Source organism: Microtus ochrogaster, chromosome 6 (assembly GCF_000317375.1).
Source record: "Microtus ochrogaster isolate Prairie Vole_2 chromosome 6, MicOch1.0, whole genome shotgun sequence".
Classification (NCBI taxonomy): Eukaryota; Metazoa; Chordata; class Mammalia; order Rodentia; family Cricetidae; genus Microtus; species Microtus ochrogaster.
In genome coordinates this window covers 41,242,920-41,254,847 of record NC_022013.1, presented here as the reverse complement: position 1 = coordinate 41,254,847, position 11,928 = coordinate 41,242,920, and the positions used below count along the sequence as shown (strand labels likewise).

The 11,928-nt window shown below is 39.5% G+C and overlaps 1 protein-coding gene across 1 annotated transcript in view; it reads left to right on the top strand.

The window, feature by feature from the left end:
* C6H3orf67 (chromosome 6 C3orf67 homolog) overlaps positions 1-11,928 on the top strand; it is a 229,254-nt gene that overhangs the window by 85,960 nt on the left and 131,366 nt on the right. The window contains exon 6 of the mRNA XM_013346793.2: positions 3,874-4,030. Within this exon, the coding sequence (XP_013202247.1) occupies positions 3,874-4,030 (157 nt within the window). The remainder of the gene's footprint in view (positions 1-3,873; positions 4,031-11,928) is intronic.

The following is an 11,928-nucleotide window of genomic DNA, read 5'->3' as shown; positions in this document are numbered from 1 at the left end:
GGAGGGAGGGAGGGAGGAAAGTAGCGACTCTGAAGAATGGGAGTGATCCACTGAGCTTGGAAAAGACGTATCGTGACTTTAATGATCATGCACAGAGCACCCTCTTTCTCCCGTGTCTGTGTCCTGGCTCCTCCAGCTGTTTGTTCCATGTAGACTCAGTGGGAAAGGCTTTCCAGCCCTTCACTAACTGGCCCCTTTGGTTTATTGATACTGCTGCTGCTCTCTCCAGTCCCTAGTCCTGGGCAGTCTGACAGAGGATTAGTACCTAGAATATGTAAAGAGCACAGGTCCTCCACAGGCTTGCACAGCAAGTGCTTTTTATCTGCACAGCCTCCTCCCACGCCCAGTGGTTAATCATGGTGACCATTACCTAGGAGATCAGTAAAGTGCAGTTAACAGCATCTATTTGAGAGTGTTTCCATACATTATTCGATCTTGGGGGCTCTGGCCTACTCCAGTGGTTTCAGTGGTAGACTAAGAGTTTGAATATATTATTTGGAGGTGGAGCTGTAGAATGTATGTCAGCAGGGGAGAGCCCTGGCTGAAGGAAGTGAGTCTCCCTCCGAGAGCCCTAGCCCCTTCTTGTCTCCTCTCTTCCTCCACATCGTCCTTTGCCATCCAGTTTCTGCTTTGTAAGGGATCCAGCAGATATGATGCCTCTTATAATATGAACCAAGATAATTTTCCTTTTTTCTCAAGTATTTGCTACAGAAAAAAATATTACTGGCATAATATAACAATTCTAAATGTGTACACACTTAAATAAGAAAGCTTGAAAGTGTATGAAAAACTAAGAGAGCTCAATGGGGAAAGGCAAATACAGTGTAGTGAAATTTCAAGAGTCCTCCGTTTAAAACTGTTGGGAAACGAGGAAGACTGTGCTGTGGAAGCGCTGTCAATCAGCCTGCACTGTTCAGCATTTGTGAAAACTTTATCTAATGACTGCAGAGTATATCATTTTCAAGTGGACACTGAACATTCACTGAGATGGTGAAGACCAGGGAAGCTCTTTCTGTTGCCTGAGTATTAAACCTCACATTACAAACACTTGAGGTCAGTAATTCTTCCCTGCTTCATTAAAGCTATACATAGAAATAGAGTAATTAAAGATCAAGGAAATGTCGGAAATCATAAGGACTTTAATAATGGATGATACCTCCATGAATAATGAAAATATATTTTATAAAGATCAACTATAATTCATATAATCCACGTGTTAGTAGTAAAGTTTATCCTTTTTCTCCAAACTTCATAGCATATATCGTAATATTTATATAAATATCAAGTTGTTTGTTGAAGCTTATGAAAATTATAACCTTTATAAAATCTGTTAAACCACAATATACATGTATATATTTCTGTTTTCTATAGCCAAGGTGGATTTTTGAAAGGTTTCCCCATTTTTCTCAGGATTCACCTTCTAGATGGTAGACCATTGGAATAAATATACCAATTATCAGACATTTGTTTAATTATTAAGAAATGAGAGTGTGTGTGGACATGAGTGCATTTATATCTTCATATATTCTTGTACATACACATTATTATTATTATTTGAAGACTTTGCAAAGAAGCACGAGTCAAGGAGAGGGAATGAGGGCATCATGCCTGCCCTGGACACAGGCTGCTTTCGTGGGACTCCGTTAGAAGGAGGTGGGCTCGAATTCCCTAGCAGAGCGCAGATACGCAGGGAGAGAGCAACAGAGCCTTCAGGTGAGAACACAACCATGTTCAGCTGTGTTCTCTACATGGTAAACTTCTTATTGAAAACCAAGTGTGAGTGACATCTTCAGACTTTCCCAAGAAGTAGAGGGCGTAAGAGTCATTATTTTAAAAGGGGAAGATTATACAACCAGAAATTAATTCAAAATATGAAAGGGGGAAGGTGTATGGTAGAAGGGAGGGCTGTCACAAAGAACCGTTTAGCTCCATTGGGTATAATATTACAGTCCTATTAATACAATCTCAGAATATGGAATGCTAGGAAAAAGAGAGTAAACAAAAGATGATAACCCAGGGAGGATGACGGTTAGAAAGCATGACATGTAAGGGAACCAGAAATCTCATCTGACATGGGGCCATGGGGTGGGTTGGTATCTAAAACAGGCGAAAATAAATAAATTACATAGAGAAGAGAATCAATTAACTGACTTAACAGGATGATCGGGTAGAACCTTGACAGCACTGTGCTTTTATTTGCATGTATGATCCCCTCTGTGGTAACTGTGTTTAGTAGAAGCCACATGTCTGCTTCTCATGTGTATTTATATATCCAGAAGTGAGGCCAGTGCCAGCACTTAATATGTACTCCATGTGTGGGGGAAGAATCAGTGACATTTTTGGTGACTTGAACTAGTTATAGTTAGCTAGAACTGGGGCATGTTAAGCCTTTCAGGGAAAGAAACAATTACTTATAGAATAGTGCTTATATGATGTACTAATGGATAAAGGAAACCCACGCCTCCGTTCCCTGTGATCTGGACTTGCCCAGACCATCACGTTCTACCTGGTGGACCTATCTCTTGGATTGTTCCTTGTATTCTAATGACTCCTGAGTCAGCCTCCTAACCGGCCTTCTCACTTTACCCTTGTTTGACTACAGATACAAGACTATTCTCTGTCTCAGTGATCTTTATTCTGACACAGCCCCACCTTATCCCCAAAGGCCTCCTCTGTCACTCAGAATATTCCTACATCAAGAGTGACCCAAACTTATCTTCCCAGTCCTCTGCATTTTCACATTATTATGTCCAGAACTTCAGAAGCATTTACCTTGTAGAGACTCTGCTAAGCCTTTAAGACATGTTCTGAGAGGCTTGATGCCCTACCCAACACCCCGCCCCAAAGTCCCACAATCCAGCTGATTATCATTATCCAGCTATACCTAACCCCACTTCCTCCCTAGTGAGCTCCAGGCTATATACTCCCCAAGGGACCATAGTATTCTCATGGCCTAGGAATGTAACTTTACTGTGGAGTCACCTACAAAAATATAATCTTCTTGGTGTAATTGATAAACCATTCCAGTCTCTATCTGACCTGCTACTGAGACATCATAGGCTCAGCTCCACATTAAAATCAGCACGCTCCTAGAAAAAGCCATATTTATAAACTGTGCTTCTAAAAATAATCAATGACCCCAATATTTAATAAAGAAGTAAATGGAATTTTAATACTACTTTTGTTTTAATTTCATTTTTTTCCTATTTTTATTCTGCAATATTAAATATGTTTTAATTTCTCACTATTGGTTGTTTTTTTCTCTCTCCTTACTCAGTCAGACCATAGAATTCATTTGATGAGGTACTAAGGGATCTAATTGTTTAATAGGCGGAATTAGTACCTGCAAGAGTACTTCAAAATTGGCACACAAACACACACACACAGCATAATTACAAATTCTTTAGAAGGATCTATTTCTGTACAATAGGTTAATTGGTTGTAAGTAGTACTGGGTACCATTTAACCAAGATTCTAATTTAATCCCTTCCTTTTAAAAATAAAGTAGCTAATTGTAATCAAATTAATCCCCTTGAAAAAAACAACAGGCTCCTTGTCTCTGATGTTCAAGCGTTAAGTGTCATAAAGCCTTTAACTTCACACTAGCATGGTACCCACAGACAAAAGATCTACTTTCCAGAGCAGCTCTGGTGTCTCATGATAGGGACATAATAGTCAGCTAACTGATGTATAGTTCAGATAATGGTGATTCGTGGAGGAAAATCAAGGCCACTTTTAAGGAAACTTAAGTCAAACAGAAAGAGCACACTGGAGCCAAGTCGGAGGATTCGGATAACGGCCTCAACTCTGGCCATGAGTCTCTGCCTCTGCACCTTAGAAGTCCTAACTTGTATCTGCTTCCCTTGTTCTTAGTGGTGCAATCTGTGCATTGACTTGGTCGCATTCACCAGTGAGATATTCAAGGGAGCAGTTTTCCAGTCGTTGGATGGAATTATTGTCTCTGCTAACTGTAAGCTACGGAAGATCTTCACTTTAAAATCAAAGCCTCGAGAAACTGCTGATAAAGATGGTAAGCTTTGTTTTCTAGTTTTGAGGACCCTTCTTTGAGAGAAATGTAAAGTAAGAAACTTAAATGTTAATTTAGAATGCAAATGTAAGTTATAGACATAAAAGTTTTTTGAATTGAGAACAGTTTTTGTATTAACTACACTGATTTGAGTTGCCACCATCAGTATATGAGGTTCCCCTTTCCCTACACCTTGGCAGTATTTCTGAGATGAGAGAATCTCTATAGTTTTAATTTTCTTATAGCTAGGGATGTTGGACATTTTTTTCACGTTTATTACCCTTTCTTACTCCCTTTGAAAACCATCTGTTTCATCAGCTTACTTAGTAATTGTGTTGTTTTGATTTGGATTAGTGGCTCTTTTGATATTATAGATACTAATTTTTGTCAAATATTGACCCATGTTATAGTTTTTGTCTTCACTCAGCTCATTGTTTGCTTTGTAGTGCAAAGGCTTTTTAATTTCATTTAATCCTAATTCTTTTTTCTTGCTATTGCTTCCTCGACTACAGGAGTCTTTTTTAGGAAATCCTTGCTGATACCTGTATTTTTATGTTTTTCCAACTTTCTCCTCTAATGGCATTACATTGAAGTCTTCTATAAAATTTTGTATATAGTGTAAGGATCCAGTTTCACTTTTTCTGTTTGTTTGTTTGTTTGTTTGCTTTAATTTCAAGATATTTTTGTTTTTAAAACAGTTTTTTGTTTATGATAGTACTTGCCTTCTGAACTGAGATTTAATTGAGAATAGAATTCTCTTTAGGTAGCTGAAAAAGTAGAGGAATTTTTTTTTATAGAAGCTGGGTGCTATACAGTATATCAAGGATATTCAGAAAAGCAAGCTTGTAGTCTATAGCTATGAATAAGTCGAGCTTGCTCCTACCACCAGGTTGTTCTCCTCACAGCTCTGCAGACTCCCTAAGTGACACCACAGTTCTGAACTCTAGATTCTAGAATGTATTATAGCAGCCCCCGTTTACTTTCCTGCCACCCTCCCCAGACATAGATTTCTTCTTCATGCTTCTCTCTGTTGAGTAAAGCGTGTTGTCATGGCTACTGATCTGTGGAGCCCAGGTTACACGCTACTAGGGAAGCTGGTGAAAGCACAGGTCTGGTTTCTGTTTTGCAAAGCAGGATTTATTGTATGGGGGAGCCACCAAATTAAGGACATACAAATGACAGACTTCATAGTGTCCTCATTCTCTGCTAACTCTGCATGAGTTTCATGGTGTGATTTGACAGCAATGGTAATTTCCTATTGAATGTGTTAGAAATGGAAAAAAAGCTGCTTTTCCTCACACTGTTTGTCTAAAAACTAGAATAGGTGCATTATTCTTAATTTGATTAATATATTTTATAGATTACTCAGCTGTCTAGTGATTACATATGAAAACACAGTCTTGTTACAATGGTTATAAACACCCCAAAATATTGAAAGAATACTAATGCTTTCCTTTTATTTTTACCTGGAGTAATTTTATTAAAAATCAGTTCTTCTAGAAGCTAGAAGCAGAACTGCACAGAGATGTCAAAGGTGGATTTTTAGAGCTTTGTCTGTGACTTTATGCCTGTGTTCCCCTGGATATGGGTCATTCACACTGTGCTGTTTGATAATAAAACATAGTAATGCATGCTGAAAGTTTCCCAGAGATCACAAGTCGATGAGTGCACCTTTTTGTAGTATCTATCACTTACAGGCTACAGTTGAAGATGCTGCAAAAAAGCAAAACCTTCTAATAAAATGCTACAATGTGTAGAGAAAATTATATGTTCTCTGTATCAGATCATAGTAAGTTAATCATAGCCTAATAAATATAAATGCAAAGAAAAAGTGAATAGAGCATAGCAAGTGAAATACATGTTTTAGTCTCTGATCCCTCTTTAAGCTCCCATCAAAATTATGATCCAGAAATGTTTTAAAGGATATAAATTCACAAGGATGCAGTATGAGAGGATAAAAGAACAGCAGACCAAAGGTGCCTCTGCATTTTTAAGCTAAAGGTGTGTCTTCAGAGAACAAATAAAGCTGAAGCCTTTGAGCCCACCCAGAACTTGGCCTGAAACTTGAGGGGAGTTTGTGCTTTCATGGCTGTCATAGGATGAGGGATACAACTAAAGACAGGGAGAATGGTGACAGTGGTGTTCCTTCTCTGCCCACATAGAACCACATGGCAGATGTGTTCTCTGAAGAAACTGAGCCAGATAACTTTTGAATTCAGCTGCATTAGGCACATGACACTAACAGGAAGAAGGAATTACTTATGGCTAGGGATGTTTTATCTCAGTTAATAAAAGATGCATCTATAAAAGAGTAATTTGTTCTTACCTCACTTCAATAATTTTATTGAAGCATAGGTATTATATTGTCAACTTTTTGTATGCATATAGAAAGCATGTCCAGTCCTAAATATATCCTTTGTATAGTTATAGCAATGAGGACGTATTACTGTGTTTCTGTAATCAAGAAATTTGAGCATTCCAATCAAAAATTTGAGCATTAAAAATATCCTGGAAATGCTACTGTCCTCACATGATTGTAGCTGTCTCCCTCCTTGATTTGTCAGATTAATTATGCCTGTTTGTGAACTAAATAAAGCTGGGATCACACGGTGCCCGTACTTCTGTTGTTTGTGAATCTGTCTGTGTCAAGGCTACTTATCACTACTGCGTCCTGTGACATTCACAGAATAACACTTTATCATTGTTAGGCTGCTATGACTAATACTGCTGGAAGCAGTCTCCTTTGGAGCTCGTAGGTGGGACTTTTTTTCTTTAGCATTTGCCTGGAGCTGAGTGACTACACACTTTTTATTCTTGAGTTATGTGTATTGATTTTAGAATTTCATTTGATTTTTTTATAACTTCCATGATTCTGAAAGAATTTTTCATCTTGTTATCAAAGTTGTCAGTTACATTAATCAAAACTGTTTTTAAATTTATGTCTCATAATTCCAATATCTAAATCCATTGGTGGGTTTATTAAATTAAATTTTGAGTATACAGATATAATGTATTTATTGTGGAATTTTTGTACCTGGATATGATTGTGCTCTCTCCTTACACATGCCACACTCAGCCTTTCTCACCCACATGTCTGCCTTACCTTTACCAGTCCTCTTAGGCCATCAGATAGCCCCCTTCAGCTTTGAGACCACGTATATTCCATCAGATAGCCCTCTTCAGCTTTGAGACCACGTATATTCCGTTTCTCTCCCCTCCCATTTAAAATCGCTTTCTCCTTTGTCATGGACCCTTTGTAGTTTCCTCTCCCCCTCTCTCCCTCTCTCTTCTCTGTCTTCTCTCTGTGTTCTCTCTGTCTCTGTCTCTGTCTCTCTCTCTCTCACACACACACACACACGCACGCACACACACACACACACACACACTTGAATTTAATGAGTTCACATATGACAGAAAACAAGCAGCATTTGTAATTCTGGGTCTCTCTCTCTCTCTCTCTCTCTCTCACACACACACACACACACACACACACACACACACTTGAATTTAATGAGTTCACATATGACAGAAAACAAGCAGCATTTGTAATTCTGGGTCTGGCTTATTTTATTTATAACATAATGTCTTCCAATTCCACTTATATTTCTATAAATGTCATGTTTTAACGTTACCTTTATAGTTGATTAAAATTCTGTTTCATGAATATACTATATATTCTTTATCCATTCACCTGTCTATGGACTTCTAGATTGGTTCTGTTCCATAGCTATTGTGAGAAGTGCAGAAAAATAAACATAGACATACAAGTATCTCTGTGACATGTTGAATTCAGGTGCTTTGGGTAAATATCTGGGAGTGGTATAGCTGAGTGGCAGGGCACTTCTAATATTAGTGTTTTGAGAAACTGCTGCACTTACTTCAATATTGACCGCACCATTTTTAGAATCATGTTTACATTTTGACTTTTTGCCTGCATATGTGAGTATGCACCATGTGCATGTCTAGTACCCCTTAAGGCCAGAATGAATCCCTTGGGACTGGAGTTAGGGTAGCTTTTAACTGTCTTGTTGATTCTTGGAATTAAACCCAGTATCTCTGCAAGAGCAACAAATACTCTTTTTTTTTTTTTTTTTTTTTTTTTTGGTTTTTCGAGACAGGGTTTCTCTGTGGCTTTGGAGCCTGTCCTGGAACTAGCTCTGTAGACCAGGCTGGTCTCGACTCACAGAGATCCGCCTGCCTCTGCCTCCCGAGTGCTGGGATTAAAGGCGTGTGCCACCATCGCCCGGCTACAAATACTCTTTTTAATTAATTAAATTTTTCCCATCCTGGTCACATTTTCTCCTTGTTCCTCTCCTGCCAGCTCTCCCAACTGTCCCCCCGCCCCCCCCCCCCTCCATCCATGTCATATCAAGCTGCAGTGAGACTAGGCACCATCTCTCTTATTAAGGCTGGACAAGGCAATCCAGCACAAGGGAAGGGACCCACAAGCAGGCAACAGAAAGCAGGCAACAGAGTCAGAGACAGCCCGTGGTCCCTCTCTTAGGAGCCCTACAAGAAAGCCAAGCTACACAACTGTAATATATGTGCAGAAGGCTTAGGTCGGTCCCATCTAGGCTCCCTAGTTGTCAGTTCAGTCTCTATGAGCCCCTATGAGTCCAAGTTAGTTGATTTGTTTTCTTGTGGTGTCCTTGGCCCCTCTGACTCCTATACTCCTTCCTCCCCCCTCTTCCACAAGATTCCCCAAGGTCTGCCTAATGTTTGGCTGTGGGTTTCTTCATCTGTTACCATCAGTTTCTGGTAATAACTTCTGTCATTAGAAGTCTCTCTAATGACAATTGGGCTATGCAACGATCTATGAGTATAGCAGAAATCATTAGGAATTGTTTCATTGACTTTTTTGCCAGTCATGTTTGGTTGTATCTTAGGTTTCAGCCTCTGAGTTCTGACTCTCCAAGCAGTGTCAGGAGTATGCTCCCTCTCATGGGTATGGGTCTCAAGTTGGATCCATTGGGTGGCCACTCCCATAATTTCTGCACCACCTTCACCTCAGAATATCTTGTAGGCAGGGCAAATTTTAGGTCCCAGTCCCTCCACTGGAAGTCTTGCTGGTTACAGGAGATGTCTGGTTTAGGCTTTGTATCTCCTATTGCTCGAAATCTTAGTAGGGGTCACCGTCGTAGATGCCTGGAAGTTTCCATTGCACTAGGTTTTTAGCTTGTCTCAGAGATGCTCTTGATTCCAGTTGTCTTTCCCAGCATTCTCCCTGCATGCTCCCCCTACCTGATCCTCCTGTTCCCATGCTCACTATCCATCTATACCCCTCCCCTCATCCACCTGTGATATCTATTTCCCCTTGATGTATATACTTCAAGATTCATGTATACATGAGATTCATGTATTCCCCTAGAGCCTGCCGTGTTATTTAGCTTCTTTGAGTATATGGATTGTAGCATGATTATTATTTATTTCATGGCTAATATCCACCTGTAAGTGGGTACATACCCATGTTTGTCTTTCTGGGGTTGTGGGCACCTGCTTGGTCTCTGGGATTCCTAGTATGGAGTGGCCTCCAGTGTAGCAAATTTCCTGCCAAGGTAGTGTGCTGGGATCAAGAGTCCAGAGGAAGGGCTACTTTTGCAGTGATGTTGGGCTGGCGTTAAGGGGTGTTAGCTGGAGGTGCTCAGTGTCTTACCTTGGATTCCTGTATCTGCCAAAGTTATGGGCCGGAGTATAGAGCCCAGGGGAAGGGGTGCAGTCTGGAGTTGTTGGGTGAGGTCTAAGGAATGTTAGTAGGAGGTGAGAGATGTCTAGAATCCCTAGGAGCACCCTGGCCTTCAGGAAGGCAGCTGAAGTTGTGGGCTGAGATATAGAGCTCAAGGAAGGGTGTGCTGTTGGGGGTTGGCTGAACCAGTTTGCATTCCTATCATTTGAGTATCATCAAAGTTCCCCTTTCTCTACATCCTCGCCAGCACTTGTAGTCATTTGTATTCTTTGTTCATAGTGGAATGTGATGGAATCTCAGTGTAGTTTTAATATGTATTTCTCTGATGACTTAGGTGCAGAAGTTGTGTTGTCAATGTAACCCTGGGTCTAGGAATACCACAATAAATTGTTCTTTGTATTCTGAACCATTGTGACATTTTATATTGTCTGCCTCTGCTTCAGAGAGAAACTCCTTTGATGAAGAATGACAGCTACCCTTATCTGTGGGTATAAGGATGAATATTTAGAATGGAGCTAGGAATTGGGCAGATTTAGAAAAGTGTTAGCTGGAAGTTCTCCTTTAAGATCCATGAGTCCACTAGCCTCACATAGTTGGGTAAGTTTCTATTATCAGACACAATTGCTCTCCTGTTGAGTGGCGTTGAAGGACAATTAGACCTCTGTTGGTTGCTACCAAAATGTTAGGGCCACTACTGCACCTTTAGAAATATCATGTCATGCTGCTCCTTGTTGTTGTTCATGAGCATCACTGGCAGGTAGGACTATCAGTTGATTCCATCCCTTGGTGGTATAGTACTATCAAATCTAGTCCTCAGAAAGGAAACGTCACGTCCTGTCCTCTGGGTCCTGTGTCTGAAGTGTATGGTGTCTTCAGCAATAAGACTTACCATTACCCTCTGAGAGCCTACCATGAACAATGGCCATAGCCTATATTATTTTGGGAGTCTCTTGAACAAACCTGACCAACAACTTGAAATGGGGTTTTTCATGACTAGCACTGGGGTTTTTGTTAGATAGTGTATGACTCTTGGGTATCACATTTTCAGTCCAAGTGATAAACACACACACACTTATATGCATGCTTACACTTATATGTATTATACGTAATTTTAGGTAAATAAAAATATTATGATTCTTTGTCTTTGTCAGCACCCCCCTCATTATTTGACTTCCCTCTCCTTTCCCCAGATAACTTCCCATTTTCCTTCATATCATTCTGCCATACTATTCCCATCTTTAGTGCTCCCCTCATAATACCTTTTGACTTTAAGATTTCTGTGGTTATTCTGGGGTATATACTCATATCTTAAGATTTAGAGATTGAAACAGAACATGCAGCTTTTGTCTTTCTAGATCTGAGTCACCTCGATATAATCTTTTTAGTTCCATCAATTTACCTGCAAATTTCATGGCTTTCACTTTCATTACAGCTGCACAGAATTCCATAGTGTGTATGTACCACATTTTCATTATTCATTCATCAGCTGAAGGCTTTTTAGTTCATTTTCTTTTCTAGCTATAGTGAATAGAATGGCTATGAGCATGGCTGAGCAAGTATCTAGGAAGTAGGATGACAACTCCTTTGGGCATATGCCAACGAGTGGTATAGCTGGTTCATATGGTAGATTTATTATTAACTTTCTAAGAATTATCCAGACTGATTTCTTTGAATACGAACAGAAGTTTCACAAAAATTGAAGTAAAAATGACTAGGAATATCTAAAACACACACACAAACACTCATCCATTATCTTTAGCAATTAGGGAAATTTAAATCAAAACTGTTGGTAGATGTTTCTTTTCTGCCAGCAGCTTCTAAATAAACACACTGGGGCTAATATTAATTACAAATACTCAACCAATAGCTCAGGCTTGTTACTAACTAATTCTTACATTTATGTTAACCCATATTTCTTAGCTATGCTTTAGCGCATGACTTGGTACCATTTGTCAGTACGACATGTCCATCTTGCTTCTCTTTGCACCTTGCCCTTCTTCCTTCCAGCATTCTTGGTTTGGTTATACTTCCTGCCTGGCTACTGGCCAGTCGGTTCTTTATTAACCAATGAGAGTGATATATATTCGCAGTGTACAGGATTATTCTACAAGATTTTCCCATTTTTGTCTAATTAAAAAGGAAGGTTTTAACCTTAACATAGTAAAACTATATGTAACAAAACAGTTAATAAGTAAGAATTACAGTTATAATATCCAGT